The 17,375-nt window shown below is 45.6% G+C and overlaps 1 protein-coding gene across 1 annotated transcript in view; it reads left to right on the top strand.

Annotated features, from left to right (window-relative positions):
• Positions 1-17,375, top strand: part of PDE1A (phosphodiesterase 1A) — a 208,343-nt gene that overhangs the window by 186,606 nt on the left and 4,362 nt on the right. Inside the window, exons 10-14 of the mRNA XM_054971362.1 lie at positions 20-140; positions 2,745-2,826; positions 8,683-8,806; positions 9,729-9,913; positions 14,186-14,500. Coding sequence (XP_054827337.1) covers positions 20-140; positions 2,745-2,826; positions 8,683-8,806; positions 9,729-9,913; positions 14,186-14,500 — 827 coding nt within the window. The remainder of the gene's footprint in view (positions 1-19; positions 141-2,744; positions 2,827-8,682; positions 8,807-9,728; positions 9,914-14,185; positions 14,501-17,375) is intronic.

The raw sequence follows: 17,375 nt of genomic DNA, 5'->3' as shown, positions 1-17,375 counted from the left end.
AATGTTTTTGAATTGACAGGATAGACAAAGCCAAAGCCATGTCTCTGATTCTACACGCAGCTGACATAAGCCATCCGGCAAAGTCCTGGGAACTGCACTACCGATGGACCATGGCGCTGATGGAAGAATTTTTTCGACAGGTGTCATTTTTCAAAATGCATTTCTAAATTTCAGTAGTACCAGGATTTACATAGTTCCTGCAGCTTGTGGTTTCCTGCATTGATTTCTTAAGATCAAAGCCCAAGCATTATTTATCTGGGCTTGGTACACTGGTGTAATATTCTGCCAATCCCAACCCATAACACAGACCTAAGCTACAAGAGACGAATTACATGAGGAGGAGCAATGTTAGTTGGGAAGCTGAGCTTTAAAAGAGATCAGAAGGCTTTGTCAATTTCCCTTCTCTACAGAGCCAGGGGGATCCCTGCTTAGAAGGTTTGTTTATTTCCTCTTAGCCTCTTAGAAGGGGAGGTGAAACTGACAGAGCCTTTGGGAAGCAAAGAGGAAATTAACAAACCCTCTGAAGAGTGATCTCCCTGGCTCTGTAGAGAGGGGAAATTAACAAAGCCATCCAATTTCTTTTAAAACTCAGCTTCCCGGCTAACAGTGCATCTCCCTTCATGTGCTCCTCCTTGTGTAATTCGTCTCTTGTAGCTTGGGCCACAGTCTTATTACCAGTAAAAGAAAACATTCTGCTTTGTTTCTAAAATGACATAAATGTCATGGTAATACATTTGCAGACCAGGCCCAGTAGCTGCAGGTTTCCAGAGCCCAGTAAAGTGTATCTACTCACCCCCATGTTTGAATCCTGTCATTTGGCCTTATTTTAAAAATCTGGGAGATTTTGGATGCTATCCTAAGGATACTTTCCTGGGAATAAGCCCTGTTGATTAAAATGGGACTAACTTCTGAGAAGACCTGTTTAGGATCGCTCCCTTTATGAGTTGTTCCCCTGTTCTCTGAATTCTGGTGGGGGGGGGGGTATTGTGTAATACTGATCTCTGCTTGCTTTGTGTGAGTGTGTTCTTTTAAAGCCCCAAGCAAGGAGACGTGACAAAAGAGAGCACTTAACATTAAATATTCCTAGCTTGATTCAGTCAGGGTTCTACACCTGAGCTAGCAAGACTCCATGTCTTTATGCAAAGGTGAATGAGGAACAGTGCACCCAAATAAACACACTGTTCTCGGTCAAATACAGCAGACAGGGATATAAAAGTGCAACGACCACTCATTGATTTGGAATGGTGAATCAGGGATACGAATGTGAAATAGTCTGGGAGATGAAGGTGCGATGGAAAATCAATGGTTTGCGAGTGTGAACAGAGAAATGTGGCTAAGCATACTTCAAGTTGCTAAACTTTAGCTGAATCATACTTGAACATTCTACATTTTTTGACTACCTAATTAGATGAAAGATTTAATATGGCTCTTTTGTAAAGCATTTCAGCTATAATTAAATTTGCTAATAACAAGCGGCAATATGTCACCAGCTGTACCTGGTACAGCTGAACTGATAAAGAAAAAGGAGCTATGAAATGCGGGTGCTTAGTATTTTCATTTGCATTTATGAAGAGAATATTTTTGTATCTTGAGCTCAAGCACATGTTATAGGAGCTCTGTTGATTTCAACGGAGCTTATGTCATAGGTTCTCTTAGGGAAAAAAAAATTAAAAATTGGTGGCTTTATAATATCTTCCAAAATTTATCAGCAGGGTATAGTGAAAGTAAATCCTGCTACAGCAGGGAACAATTTGAAACTCCCCAGATGCATTCCCAGGGGGTCCCATAAATTGGCTATGACTTGAGGGCACTCTCCACCACCACTATCAGGGGTTTTGTGAATGGTGCAGGCAGCTGTGCATGTGGGAGGGAATCACAGGTGGGGGGCATGCTGGTGTGTGGGAACAGAGGTTTGATTGGTGGGAAGAGAAAGGGAAAGGCCCTGCATGTACTACCTTTGTACCTGGAGGTTCCATTAGGTCTTATGGCTAATAATAGGTGATAGACACATCCTCTGTGGATGTCTCTCTCTACAAACATCTGCATGATTGATACAGATTTTCCTATTTCCTCCCAGCCAGCAGCCTTTTTGCTTTTCCAGCAGTGCCCAGTACATGTTGCTGTGCACGGATTTAGCATCTTGATGTTGGGGTGACTGTCTTGTTTGGCAGCTAATGACATGCGCATAATTCAATGACAAAAATGTAATGCGTTTTGAGTGTATTGTTATAATGTAAATTATATCTGTATGTTTCAGAGTTGTTGTTGTGACCCGCCCTGAGCTTGCTTGCGGGGAGGGTGGGATACAAATCTAATAAATGAAATGAAATATATTAAATATTTTTCAAACCTTGAACTATCACAGGGTTCTTGTAACAAATTCTGGGAGCTCTCTAAGGCTGCTTTCTCACATGTTGGATAATGCACTTCCAGGGAACTTTAGGGATCGCTTGCAAGTGGATTTTCCATGTGGAACAGGAAAATCCGCTTTCAAATGGTTGCTGAAGCGCACTGGAAGTGCATTATCCAACACATGCGAGAGCTGGGTGTGCGAAACAGTGGGGAAACTCTGCTTGCCTATGCACGGGCCCCAGTTCGTTGCTCATTCTCCTTCTGGAACAATATTGCTTGCAAGCTGATTTTGTTAAAAAGTTGGAGTTATGTTTTGGTATATTCTGTGACTTCTCAGTCCTGCTTTCCTTTGTATATTCAAACTTCTGCTTTTAACATTTTTCCTCCAACAGGGAGACAAGGAGGCTGAACTAGGGCTACCATTTTCTCCCCTCTGTGACCGTAAATCCACCATGGTGGCTCAGTCCCAAATAGGTAATGCTCAGTGTGAATTTTTTTTTAAATTCTGTTTTGATTAAAGCAATGATGGTGTGAACATTGTCAAATAAGAATATCTAAGTTTTTAAGCTTGAAGAACCACTTGCATCATCACCCAGCTGAAGTCATACCCTTAAAGTTTCTAGGAAGGGAAGGTGACATGGCGTAGCCCCATCTCATCAGACCTTGGCTGCTAACTAGGCTTGGTACTTGGAAAGGAGATCATCAAGGAAGACTCTGCAGAGGAAGGCAGTGGCAACCCCCCTCTTCTTCTCACTTGCATAGAAAACCCCTTGCTGGGGTCACCATAAGTCAGTTGAGACTTGAGGCCGCTTCACACACAGGGCTTTTAGAAGAATGGGGTCCTTCTCCTTTAAAAGCCTCACATCCTGAGGAGAAATGGAGGCTAGGCTCAGTGGTTTTAAAAACAAAGGGGTGAGATTGCAATGAGAACAAGACAGAATTAAAACCAACTCAAGGGAGTCAGAAGATCATTAAAGAATTATTACTGTCCCCATTGAGCATAGACAGAATTACACATCAGGGATTTCCCACCGCTGGACAGCTGTTATGTTGCTATGTATCCCATTTTTAACCTGCTTGGCTTCCAAAGACTCCAAAGTGGCCTATTTGGTTCTTCCTTTCCCATTTTGTCCTCACAACAAACCTGGAAGGTAGGCTAGGAAGAGGAAAGGTGACAGGCCCAAGGCTACATGGCTGAGAGGAGACTTGAACATGAGTCATCAATGTGCAAATTCAGCACTTGACCTATTACACTACAGTGGCATCCCAGCATATCTCCATGGCCTTGATAATGCTGCAATTGTAGTTAGTGTTATTACTACTACAGCAACATTATACAAATATACTTTGACTATTCTTTTGTACAGAGTTCAGCTGTTCTGGTTGCTGTTGCTAACAACAACAAACGATAACGGTAACGGTAACGGTAACGGTAACGGTAACGGTAACGGTAACGGTAACGGTAACGGTAACGATAACACGAAGAAGAAGAAGAAGATCTGCCACACGCATCTTTGGTCTGGGATCAGAAATCCACTTGTTGCTGGGTGATGGCTTCTTAAGCCTGGGGCCACCCATGCTATCCATCTAGCAAGGAAGAAGATGGTCTTTCAAGCTACTGCACTTCCCCAGTTTGGTAGAAGTGTGAGAACAGAGGGGCTGTACCAATGGCCTTTGAGACTGCTCAACTTGCTCTGCTGGGAAGACAGCTTCTGGGACAGAGGTGGGCTGTGTTAGGTTACTTCCCTGACCTTTCACAGGGAGAGGAATCATAGAATCTAGAATCATAGGGTTGGATGGAATCTCCAGGGTCATCTAGTCAAACCCCCTGCACAATGCACAACTACCTTTCCCCCTACACACCCAGTGACCCCTGCCCATGCCCCGAAGATGGCAAAACACCATCAGGATCTCTAACCAAATTGGCCTTGGGAAAATTGCTACCTGACCCCAAGGTGGTGATTGGCATGACCCTGGGAGTGTAAGAAGGGGCCACGAGAACTAAGCACTGATGTAACCCTCCCTACCCTCCCTCTCCTGATCTGCCTAGATTCACAGAATCAGCATTGCTGTCATATGGCCATCTAGCCTCTGCTTAAAATCCTCCAAAGAAGAAGAGCACACCATCTCCCAAGGAAGCCTGTTCCACTGAAGGACCACTCTAACTGTCAGGAAGTTCTTCCTAATGTTTAACCGAAAACTCTTTTCATTTAATGTCAACCTATTGGTTCTGGACCGACCTTCTGGGGCAGCAGAAAACCACTCCATCCTCTGTATGACAGCCCTTCAAGTACTTGAAGATGGTACTTGCAGAGGAGGCCAGGGAACCCAATGGGGCCTGAGCCAAATGAAGTGCCCTCTTTAAAAGGGCAGGGGAGGGCAGACCAGAAAGACCACCACCTCATTAGCTCAGAGGAGCAGATGTTTTGGCGAGGCAAAGGGTGATGCTGATCCGTCTCCTTCCATTCTGTGGCCTTGTTGGCAGACGTCTCAGAATGTGGAGTAGAGTGGAGGAGCTGGGTGCAGCATATGCCCCCATTTCCCTGAGAGGAAGAGGAAGATTTCTCTCAAATCACAGGCAAGGGAAGGCACACAGAAAGGAGGTGAGAAGAAGGCCACCTGCTGAGAGGGTGAGGAAGTCTGCCATTACACGTCACCCCTAACATTCTCATGGATGATTACTTGTGGTTCTGCTGTCATGTCCCCCCCAGTGCTGAACAGAGATGGGCATGAACAGCAATATGAACCAAAAAAATCCACAAACAGCATAATCTGCTGTTTGTGAACAAGCTGTTCGTGATGCCCCATTCTAAACGAACAGGTGGTCATTGCAAGCCTCGTTTGTTGCTGTTCGTCAAGCCAGACAGTCTGGCATCTACAATCAGTTCTCTTGGCAACTTAGGCAGGTATTGTCTGAACTCTGTCTGAACTCCTGCTGTTGCCCTGGAAACCCTAATCTAAGCCCAATTTAGCTTGATAGGCAGGTCTTCATTTCAAGTGTAGAGCTCCAAATTTGTTACAAGAAAGCAAAGACCATGGGGGAGGGGGGGCTCCCAGCTCTGGCTTTGCAGACAGTGGAGAGGGAGAGAGACAGTTGCTGTTGGCATTTTGACAGAAAGACAGGGAGAGTGCATTGGAGCTTGAATTGTCTTTGTGTGTGTTGGGATATGGATCTATCCCTTCAGGTTCCAGGGCTGCTGCCAGGCTCTGGGGCCAAGCTATTATTTACTATTGGTACCTTTCCTGCTGCCTGTTCAGGTCAGGTTTCTGGGAGTGGTGCAGTAGGGATCTTGACTTGGATGATGGCTGGAGGAGAGCCTGCTGGCCCTCACGAACATCCAACCATGAACATGTTCATGAACAGTTCATGTTTATAAGTGTTCGTGAGTCCCTGTTCGTGGATGGCAATGAACAACGAACATCATGTTTGGGGTTATTTTCTGTTCATGCCAATCTCTAGTGCTGAACAGATATCCAAGGATGTCAGTGTTTTCCTGGTGACTCCAAAGTAGCTGCAATCTCACCCACGCTCTTTCTACTGGCATTACCTTGCTCACTCGAGACGTCTGCTGGTGTGAGCAGTGATTTCTGCGGATAAGAATCTGCAACAATCTGTGGTGCTGAGTCTTGATCACCTCTATGTGAGAGCTGGCTTTGTAATGAGAATAAGGCACTGAACACATTCACAGATGTATCTCTGTCGTGCTATCAAATGTTCCCAGCTAACAAATGATATGGGAGGCTCAAGTCCCGGGATTCAGTGCAACCACATCTCAGTTCACATAAGTGGAAGCGTTTCTCCTTCTGATCATAACCACATTAGCTAACAAGCTACCGCTTGCTTTTGTGCTTGGTGCATTTATCTAGCCTGTAGAGAGGATCTGAAATCTGCTGCCGTTTCATGTCCTATCGAATTTTTTGCCCATTCAGTTCCCCCCAGGGGATCGTGCTTTGTTCTCAATGTAATTTCTTGCCTTGATGAGCATTTTTTTTAAAAAAAAAACATTGTTCAATGCTGACTTCTCGAAACTGTGGGTTGAATCCTGTCTCCCAGGGATATTGCTTGTTCCATTCACTGATGTGACAGAACACTGCTAACGCATTGTGAACTTAAACTTGCTTAGAATAATAAACAGCAATTTGGAATATCAGCTCAGTCGCATAATGATCCAGAAATTCCTGCAGGCAGCAGCATGGAAAGAACGTGGATGGTGTCCATGGGACTGTATCCAGAAGGGCTGTCCAAGTACAGAAATCTGTTTCCATACAGCAAATGAAGATGGTCACATTTTTATCCCACCCTCTCTCTATGACAGTCTTTCCAGATCTAGAGCACCACAGAGCATGGGAATTGCAAGAACATGCAGAAGTTGTGTGATATCAGAGCCATGTGACAGGAAGAGGGGGAGCCAGAGTTAATATCCCTGTGGTGTTGAGGTCAGGTCCATGGTCATTAGGCCGAAATAGGTAGGGACTGGAAATGCAAAACAAGCACCAGGAGTTGTACAGTAGCAAGGAATAAATTAAGGACTAGAGCCATGGAGGCATCTCTACCACTGAGTGACAGTGCCTCTCTTTCCTGCTGTTCTTCTCAGCATAACTGCAAAGAGGGGCAGAGATGGAACCCTTGCTCACTGTGCAGCAGGTTGTTCCAAAAACAGCAAAATATTAGCAGCTCTCTAAAGGCTCGCAGTTCAGCAGGAGGGACTCCGCAACTCAGCTGAAGTTCCTAACCCATGGGTTTAAAAAGATCTGCAGTCCTTTGTGTAGTGTGTTGTTCATCTGGGAACTGGAGAAGGTGGGTAGGAGAGTGTATTGTTTCTACCTCCTGGCCTCCAAAGATACACACCCATCCTAAGGGGCCAATACAGGATGATGAGGTAACCCTTCTCTTAAGTAACGTAGTTTAACCTTAATGGTTTGTGTAGTCTTTTCCTTTCCTTTTCATACCTTCCTTGCCATGATATAATCTTTCGTGCATATTCTGTGCTCTGCAAATATATATCCTAGTTGTCATACGTTAAAGATCTTTGATTAAGAGGCAGTTGTGTCAATCCATTCCTCACCCCATGAGCCCAGCAACTCATCCATTGCTAGTACTCTGTACATGATCAGAGATTCAATAGTTTCCAAACTGCGGGTGAAGGACAACCCTTAGCTGCAGGTGGTGGCTGGAGATCTCCCAGAATTACAACTGATCTCCAGGCAACAGATATCAGTTCCCCTGGAGAAAAGGGCTGCTTTGGATGGTGGGCTCTGTAGCATTATATTCCACTGAGGGCCCTCCTGAAACCTCAGCCTTTCCAGGCTCCCCCCCCCCCCAAAAAAAAACCCCTCCAGGAATTACCCAACCCAGAGTTGGCAATCCTGCATATGGGGAATCCATACTCTTCTATACCAGTATCCCTAGGCAACTGCCGGGAGAAAAATAACACCCTGTCTCTTTAACAAAGGCTTAATAGGAGGCTATTTAGCAGGTACTGTTTTTTAGCTCCATGCCATTAAGATAGGGTAGCAAGACTCTCCACTGGGGGCAGGGGATAACCAATGCTAGTAAACAGGGAAACTTTCCAGTTGCAGGGCCCACTTGCTGGCAACATAATGATATCAATGGCAATGAGGTGACATAACTTCCTGTGCACCTAGAAATGATGTCATCACTGTGAAGCTCTGATATTTGGGCAAAAAATGGTGATGTGATGACATCACTTTGGAAGTTCCCCATCCCCTGCTGGTTGCCAGGGACAACCTGGCAACCCTATGGCAGATCAAAGAAAGAATATAACTAAGGGGGAGAGGGAATTGTGGGTGCTCATCAAAATTCTCCCATATTCTCCCCCTGGTCACAGCAGTGTGCCAGGAGCCATTTTGCTTTTCTTTGGCAATACAACGACAGTGGTTTTTTTTTTTCCAAATATCACCGTCACCTTTGGGGTTTTTAAAAAAACCCTTTTAAAACATTTTGAATGTTTCTATAAATTGGAGGTTCACATGGGTTTGCAGAAACTAAAAATGTTGTTGGAACAGGTCCTGTTCGGTAGATTTTTGAGCTATTTTGTGGGGGACGGCCCTTGGCTGTTAGACATAAAGGACAGATGTTCATTTTTTTAAACAGCTGATAAATGTCACATCATGTTGAAGATACATGTAGTTATTTGCCACAGAGTGACTAAGGTGGAGTTCTTGAAGTTTCCAAAGCAAGCGAACTCTCTTTTGCCTTCAATAATGCTAGGGCATTTGATGTTCCAATACCAAATTGGATTCTGCTGTTACTTACGGACTGACCAAGAAAATGGAAATTCAATGTGTTCTTTTATTCTTCCCCTGCAGGTTTCATCGATTTCATAGTGAAGCCAACATTTTCTCTTCTTACTGACTCCATGGAGAAAATAGTTTTTCCTCTTATAGAGGAAGCTTCCAAATCAGAAAGCCCTCCCTTTGTGACAACACCCAGGTTTGAGTTGTTATTTTTTCAAAAACATTGTTCAATGTCATTTATACGTTTTTTTAAAAAAATTAATCCACAATATAACTTTCGCTCTTACAGTTTGTTGAAAAACTGAAAAATACCTAATAAGATATTGCCACCTACTGGCAGTTTTTAACAACTGAATTGCAGAAGTTCACTATATGGGACAGTTTCAGGTAGCCGTGATGCACTGCAGCCAAAGAGCAAAATCTGGGTCCAATAGCACCTTAAGGACCAACTAGATTTCCAAGGTATGAGTTTTCAAGAGTTAAAGCTCCCATGTAAATTTAATTGGACCCCGATCTTGCTTCTACACAGGACAGAAAAATCTGCTTATAGAGACATCAGAGACAGAGAATTAAATTCCAACAAATTTTCTGTAAGAAATATCAAGGGAAATGGAGTTCCTTGGAAATGGCTAGCTAAAATGTCAAGGCTATTTATCCAAGGCAAATTTTAATGAAGTTAGTTTCCAGCAGCAGTTTGACAATCAGACTGCCATCTGGGCAAGTAAATTTGTTTTTAAGAAAAGGTTTGCAACTCTGCACTTCACAGTCAGAAGGCATTGAAGGCTTTGATATCATATCCTATATTTTAAAAAATGAACACCAGGTCCACTATTTGACACAGGGAAGTAGACTGTAGGAGGTCGAGTATCCTTAATTCTCCTTATCCAGTTTGTGTTCTGTTCATCATTTGTTCAGTGGAGGACAAAATATCTATCGGCTCTGTCTGTTTACCTTTCCACTCTCTCCACTGCATGTGCTCTCTGGAGGAACCTGGGAGTTTCCTGCATATTTCACTCAAAAATGTCCTATCATACATTCCTGAGCAAGGGACAGTTGTGGCATTCCATGCAACCGAATCCCCTTATTGTACTTCCAATCTATTTCCCCCCCCTTGCTAGTGAGAATAGCATTGGAGTGAGCAGCACGGATACACACAAAAGAACTGGGGTTCGAAGTGCTGTGTGCTACGGCGGGACTTGCTTGGAAAACTCTTTAGCGACTGTGGATTTAACGAGCTTCAAAGACAACTTGGTTCTGATCATCCAAGAAAACAAAGACAGGTGGAAAGACTTAGCTGAAAAAGGTATGTTTCAGCTTTGCCAATCTACCTGTGTACATCTTTGCCACGTGGTTCAATTCATCCACCATAGATCGGCTTTCATCTGCGTTTATTGCATTAGCTTGGAATGTGCAATTATTGCCTATGAAAATTTTGAATATAGTAAAAGTCACGTGCATGAGAAAAACAATTGCCTTGATTTAGGAATCATGCTGTGTGCACAGTAGGAGCTTTGTACGCATGGGTAGGCAGGCCCAGGTTTTTTTCTCTCTCAATGCTCATTGGTCGGTTGTGTGCACATGGACTCCAGCTGACGGGGAATCTCATCCCACTGGACTGCAGGTGCCAGGTCATGTCCAAACTAATTTGGCCAGTAAAAAGGGACATTTGGCATTTTCATGCGAGGTGGACAAGAGTCCGGCTTCTTATCCAGCTCTGATGGCAAGTGTGTATCTGAATCAGAGGTTTTGGTCACAGTATGGGTGTCTCCCCTGCATAGGTCAAAGCATGCATGACATCCTTCGCATGCAAACATTTCAGCAACACAGAGTTTTAAAAGACAGGTTAAAAAAAGAATGCAGTAAGACTTTCCTCCCTACCCGACCCTCTTCTTTATAGAAAGTGTTTAATCCATAACAGATAAAATAAGGGCTAGAACTACTATTATTTACTCCTATATGGAGACTTCGGTTACGAAGGAGCTCCCAGATGCTGTCAGCTTCCAAGGTGATGGTTGTCAGCAGGGCTTTTTTTCTGGGAAAAGAGGTGGTGGAACTCAGTGGTTTGCCCTCGGAGAAAATGGTCACATGGCTGGTGGCCCCGCCCCCTGGTCTCCAGACAGAGGGGAGTTTAGATTGCCCTCCGCGCCGCCAAGAGGCACTCCCGTGACATCATCATGCTGGGGCGCCCCCCCCCCTGCAGCAAGACGGCTGTCCCGGCGCACCGCGGAGCTGGCAGCAGCACGAGTGGCTTGGAGGCTGCCGTTCACCTACCCCGCAGGACAAGGGGCAGCCGGCTTGCCGCGTGCCCCTTGTCCTGGGGAAAGGCAAAAGGCAGCACGGGTGGCTGGGAGGCCGCCAGCACCGTTCGCCTTTCCCCAGGCGTGCTCCCAGGGCTGGCAGCGTGCTCCTGGGGCTGGCAACTGCGCCCGGCACCCCCTCTTTGGCAGCGCCAGGGGCAGACTACCCCCCCTGCCCCCCTGTTGATCCGGCCCTGGGCATGACACACACTTGTGTATACAGAACATTTTAGTTAAATATCTTCTGTTGCCACTGGAAGGAGGATCACCCCAGTCGATATCCACATGTCGAAATTTCGGACTACGTGATATAACAATGCTAGTTCTCACATTCAAATAGTGTCAAGCTTTCTTTTGACTAATGTGATTAAATGGTATAATAATGCAAAGCTGTTCCATTTTGCAAAGTGTGGGTTTCATATTTCTGTATGAAGAACCACCTTTGTTTCCCTGTTCTGAAGTTGCCATGTTAATGTTCATTTTCATGGAGTGGAAGCTTTTTCTAGTGAACATAACTGTTGCTTATACTTATTGAAACCTGACTCCACTCTACATATTTTATTGGATCATCTTTCTTCCAGTCTAGGTTTGTGGCCTTTATTTGTAGGAAGGGGGGATTTTTGCCAGTTCCCCCTCCCACTGCACATACCTGTTGCTTCACCTACCAGACTGTTCATAAGGATGGACTAACCTCCAAGAGCAGAATTGCACAGGGCTGCAGTTGTAGGGAAGGGAGACTGGAAAATCCCATTCCGTGAGCATGTTGCCATTAGACATGGGCACGAACGGGAAAAAAATTCTGAACACCCTGTTTGTTGTTTGTTGCCATCCACGAACAATGAACATGTCCCCTTAACGAACATGTTCGGTGTTCGTGTTCGTGGCCCTTTAAAGATCCCTTTAAACTATCAGCTGGCAGGTGGCGGGGGGATTCTCCCTTGCCACCTGCCAGCTGATAATTTAAAGGGCCCTTTCCTGCCACATGCAAGGGGCAGGGCCCTTTAAACATCCCACAATCCCCAGCCCCCAGCCCCCTGCCTCACCCAAGCGTCATAGGGCTGCTGCTGCCGGGTGTGAGAGGGATGGAGAGATTCTCTCCATCCTTCTGACAGCGAGCAGAGCCTGCGCCACTGTGGGGCTGCTTTTGCCCGCTGTCAGAGGGATGAGGAGAGACTCCCCGCGCCCCTCTGACAGCGAGCAGAGCCGGCGCTGTGGGGCTGTTCCTTCCTGGTGCCAGTGGGATGGAGAGATTCTCTCCATCCCTCTCGCACCAGGAGAGCCGGCGCCGCCCCCTTTGCTGTCATTTTCTCTTCACAGTGGCAAAAACTGTACTGCCTGTTGGAAGCTACTTTGAGGGGTTACAAAACTGACCTTCCCAATGTCCAATACCCACCAAATTTGCAGGGAACATAGTCCTCACTGTCCTCTGAAGACCCCCAAGTTTCAAAGAGATTGCATCCTGGGAAAGGTATGATCCATGCCCCCCCCCTTTGCTGTCTATTTCTCATCTGAGTGGCAAAAACTGGACTGTCTGCTGGAAGCTGAAGGGTTAAAGCCAGAAGGAAAGCCAGAAGGAGTTCAGAGTTCAGTCCCTGCCATTACCAGGGGAATTGACTGAAAGGCCCCAGACTGTCTGGCTTGACGAACGGCTGCTGAACGCAACAAACCAGGCTTTGCAATGACCACTTGTTCATTTGGAATGGGGAGTCGCGAACGGCTTGTTCACGAACAGACGAACGGGCTGTTCATGGGTTTTTTTCGTTCATATTGCTGTTCGTGCCCATGTCTAGTTGCCATCCTACTTAGCATTCACATCAATAAGAGATGGTGACATGTCTGTAATGAGTACAGTACAAATGTCTGGGTAAGCAGGTAATTGAAAATTCCCAGACAGAAAAGCTCATTGAAATGAGATTTATGGCCAAATCTAATAAAAACAGGCCTTAAGCTACCATGTGATCCAATTTGTAAGGTGTGATTCCCTTGTAAGGTAGGGGTAACACACGGCTACTATTTGAGTTAGAATGGAGGCTTCAGCCCAAAGCACAATGAAATGTGCCACCCCCCATACCTCTGAGAATTTAGTAAGATGTGCTTCAAGCAAGTATGGTTAGGATCAAGCTATGTGTCAAACGAGGAAGACTTTCAGGACAGAATAGTAGACCATCTACCGGCCCCTTTTGTTGAATGATACTACTGCACAAGTGGTTTATATCTTGGAAGTGTGTACCATTGAGTTCACAGGTCTAGCCACAGGGGGTTGGATCTTGTGGGTCCAGTTCACAAGTATTTTTTGCAGCCTGAGGAGCCTTTCCCTGGTGTGAAAGGCTCTTCATCACATCTTGCATTAGGGTTGGCTCCTTGCACCAAAGAACAGTACTGTTGTTAGTGGAAGAATTCTGCAGGATCCAGACCAATGTCTTCACACGCATCATTGTGTAAGAAGATGGGACTGAAGTGGCTTGCTTTGAACAATACAATGCTCGGTCAAAACAGACCAGAAAGATGACACAGAAATGTTTCACTTAAAGTCACAACCAGTATACGTATCTCCCCAACTCTGATTCTAGACCAAGCTTGCAAAATGTGTGACCCACCAAGACATACACAGGCCAACAGCAATGCGGCTGTTCAACTAATAGCCAATTGTCCTGATTTTTTAGTTCTAGACAGAAAAGAAAAATAGGCGATTTATGGAGGCACAATCCATGGCTTATAGAATGCATTTGGCATGGTGAGTTATGCAGGCCAGCCATAGAGGAAAGCATCCCTATAGCACCCAGTTTCTACAGCCTCCCTTGGATCTGCTGGCAGAGCAAGGTAAGAGCTGAGTGTTATCTGCATATTGGTGGCAACTCAGCCCAAATCTCTGGATGACCTCTCCCAACAGATTTATAGATCTAGAGGAGTTAGCTGTGTTAGTCTGTAGTTGCAAAATAGTATAGAGTGCAGCAGCACCTTTAAGACTAACCACGTTTCTTATAGCATAAGCTTTCGAGAACCACAGATGCATGCATCTGATGAAGAGAGCTGTAGTTCTCGAAAGCTTATGCTACAAGAAACTTGGTTAGTCTTAAAGGTGCAGCAGATTTATATATATGTTGAAAAGCATGGGGGACAAGATGTAACCTTGCATACCCCAGAGGCTAGAGACCAAGGGGCAGAGCAGCAGTCGCCCAGCACCACATTCTGAAACCTACCCTCAAGGACTGGAAACACTGCATGGAACCTTGCATAACCAAACAAACCTAACGTGTGTGTTTTGTTCCCTTTCCTAGAAGAACTTGTGCAAAAGCTTGGTGGGCAGCAAAAAGGCCAGCCTAAAGACCAATGCAGACAAGCCGCAGGCACGCCATTAGAGGAGGTGGCCACCAGGACATCAAATGAGAATAAGCAGGGAAGCGATGACACAGCATTGTCAATAGACTCGTCCCCCACCTCCGTAGCCCTTCAAGTGAACTCTCTCCATTCACCTCCCAATGTACCTGGCTCTGAGGCCATGTCTAAACTGTCTTCGAGTGCAAAAGAAATTGCAGACGTACAGCAAGAAACACAGGCTGCTGCCCCCCTAAATGGTAATACCCCATCACCAGGTATGTGTCATCAGGGATTTTCAGGAGGGATATGCCATGTACTTGTTCCATCCGTACTAAGTCCTACCTACTAAGTCAGTTAATAGAAGATCCATGGGATAGGCACGCAACAAGACAGATCTGCCGGTACATGGGAAAACTACCTGTATAAATATGTGCCTTCCTCCAACCATTTCTTATGGGTGCAATAGGTCTGATGGACACACAGAGCTTTCAGGCTAAGTTCTCACTGCTGAGTCACATGTTACAAAGTCATCACATCTGTCATGAGGACTTTGGATCACACGTTGCCTGGGATTCCATGCTTCCCAGGCAGGTACAGATCAAAGTCTGATTGGGGCATCATTGTACACGAAGAATGGGCTTTAGCCTCCTCATCTGCACCTTTTCCCAATATCGGTAGCCCTGTTGGGGAAACTTACATATAGAAAACATTAGGTTGGATCCTATGACTCTCTTCCCCTAAGAGCCAAACTACATGTTATGGCAGCCAAGGGTCCATCCCACGGCCGCCAATGCTGTTTTAGAGGAGAATTTAGCTGTTTAAAAACTGCCACGAGACCCGGAACCTGATTGGGCGCACAGTGCAGCAGCGCCCTTTGACACCCCCCCCCCCCGCTTTTTCAAGCGCCAAAACAGCTGTGTTTGGGCAGTTGAAAAGGCATATGTGGAAAACAAATTGCATGGTGCCACCTTGCCTGCTGTGCCTGCTTCCTCATCACCACTGCCACACTCCTGGGGCTGGCACAAATCTCAGCATTGCCAGACCTGGCGCACCTCTCTGCCCACCTGCTCCCAGCATCACCAGCTCAGCGCCCACCAGGCCCAGTGAGGTCCGCTGCACCCTGCACTGCTATCACAACAATCTGCACATTTTGTTGTGGGGTCCCACTTGTGTGCATCTATTGTATAGATAAACAACCACTGGGACATATTTCAGCCCACATTACAGGGCTCCTCCAGGCTTGAATATTCTGAGTGTATCTTTTGAGGATGTAGTTGCACCTCTGGAGTGTATTGGGATGTGCATTCCCTCCGAGTGGTCTCCAGTTGTCCCATCTTGCCAGTTGACCATGACCGTAACTTAGGGTTGCCAGGTCCCCTTACCCTCCTGGCCGGAGAGGGGACTCAGCACTCACCTTTGGGAAATCCCAAGAGTGCTTGGGGCCCAGATCAGTCCACTGTGAAGTGCAAGAGTGCTCTCGGGGCAGTATGATGATGTCACTGCTGGAAGTGATGTCATACTGCCATACTGCCCTGGGAGCGTGCCCAGGAGGCCTGTTCCTCTGCCTTCCCCTCCCCCACTGGCTGGGTGAGTGGTGGTGGGGGGCAGAGGGTAGAAGTGGGGGATCTCCTGCTTTCCCTGGGGGACTTGGGATCCCTACCATAACTTGTTTTTTTAACAATATGACAATTTAAAGATATTTAGTACAGTGAAAATGGGAAGGTTTGATTGGCAATGCTTTAATAAAAGCATTTGCTGTCACTTTAAATAGTTGCTTTAAGCGTTGCTGTAAAGTAATGTTAACTTTTTCCCTCTAAGAAAATAATGATGACTGATTTCTTTTTCTGGCTGTGTAATTCTCTTCCTGTTATTACTGCATCTCCCACTAATGGTAGGCACTTAACATTATCAGAAGCCCACAGGCCAATTCATCTGTACTAAAAAAAACACCCCAGGTTCCTTTGCTAATTTTACATTATAGTCTGTCTTACATCATGTCTGTCTTGAGGACTTTGGATCGCACATACCCTGGGATTCCATGTTTCCTAGGCAGGTTCAGATCAAAGTCAGATTAGGCAACATCGCACATGTAAGGAGATGCAACCCAAACAGAAGAAGTAGGTATAGAAGGTTTCGTATCATTAGTATCGAAGATTATTTTGATGGTTTGGAGTGGGAGAAGAGAATAGCCTTTGTTAAGCTATACTGTGCTAAGTAACTCAGAGTAAAGGTAATGAAACCATATTCCAATGTGTGCTGTGATGGGAGTGGAAAACCAGGGCAGTGAACAACCTCAATGAAAGGAGACAGAGGTTGTTCGTTAGCCATCTTGCTCCAAAGCAAAATCCAAAACCCAAAGCCAAACTGCATAAAATTGTGTGCAAACTTTCAAAGTCTCCAAAACTCTCCATCAAACTGGCTATTTAAGAAAACCAACTGAGAGACAGTGAGGGAAAAAAGGACTTTTCAGGTTATGATGTTAAGACCTCTAGTAAGCAACCTGGATAGAATGGTAGGCAGGTATGCAGAGAAAAAAATGGTGCCAGTGTCTGGGAAGAACCCATCCTTGGGATGCCATACTAGGGACGCCTCCCACTGGCAGCTGTCCTTGCCCACTGCTGCTCCAAGCAGTTGGGGGAAGTGAAGTAAGGTAGTTCTAGGAATTACTGGAAAGTCTATGGTTTTAGAGTTCCTAGAGCTACCCTATGTCACTTCCAGGTTTTCTCTGGAAGTGATGTAGCAGTGCACAAGATGTCATGTCCCCTGCAATGTCCCTGCCCCTAAACCACACATTTGTTGCCAGGCATTAGATCAGTTCCTCATCAAACTGGAACTGATCAAATGCCTCTTCAGCACAAAAGAAACACACAGGTCCTTTAAAATACTAAGAGAAAGAGGCAAATGCAATAAACTTTCCCTGGCGATGTTCTGCTGAATTGATTGTCCTTTGAAGGTCTGGGAGTGAGTTCCCATGTGTAGCACCATCTTGTAGCCAAACTCCTCGTGAAATTACAGCCTGACGTGATCTGTCAACAATCCTGGCTGATCCCTTCAATTACATAAGGATTGAGTTTGCAATTCCACATATTCAGATTATGAAATGTTCATTGCTGGTATCACACCAATAAATATTAGGAAACCAGGGACTCA

This window comes from Eublepharis macularius, chromosome 2 (genome assembly GCF_028583425.1).
Source record: "Eublepharis macularius isolate TG4126 chromosome 2, MPM_Emac_v1.0, whole genome shotgun sequence".
NCBI lineage: Eukaryota > Metazoa > Chordata > Lepidosauria > Squamata > Eublepharidae > Eublepharis > Eublepharis macularius.
The sequence above is the reverse complement of the archived record's forward strand: the minus strand, read 5'-3'. Positions and strand labels throughout refer to the sequence as shown.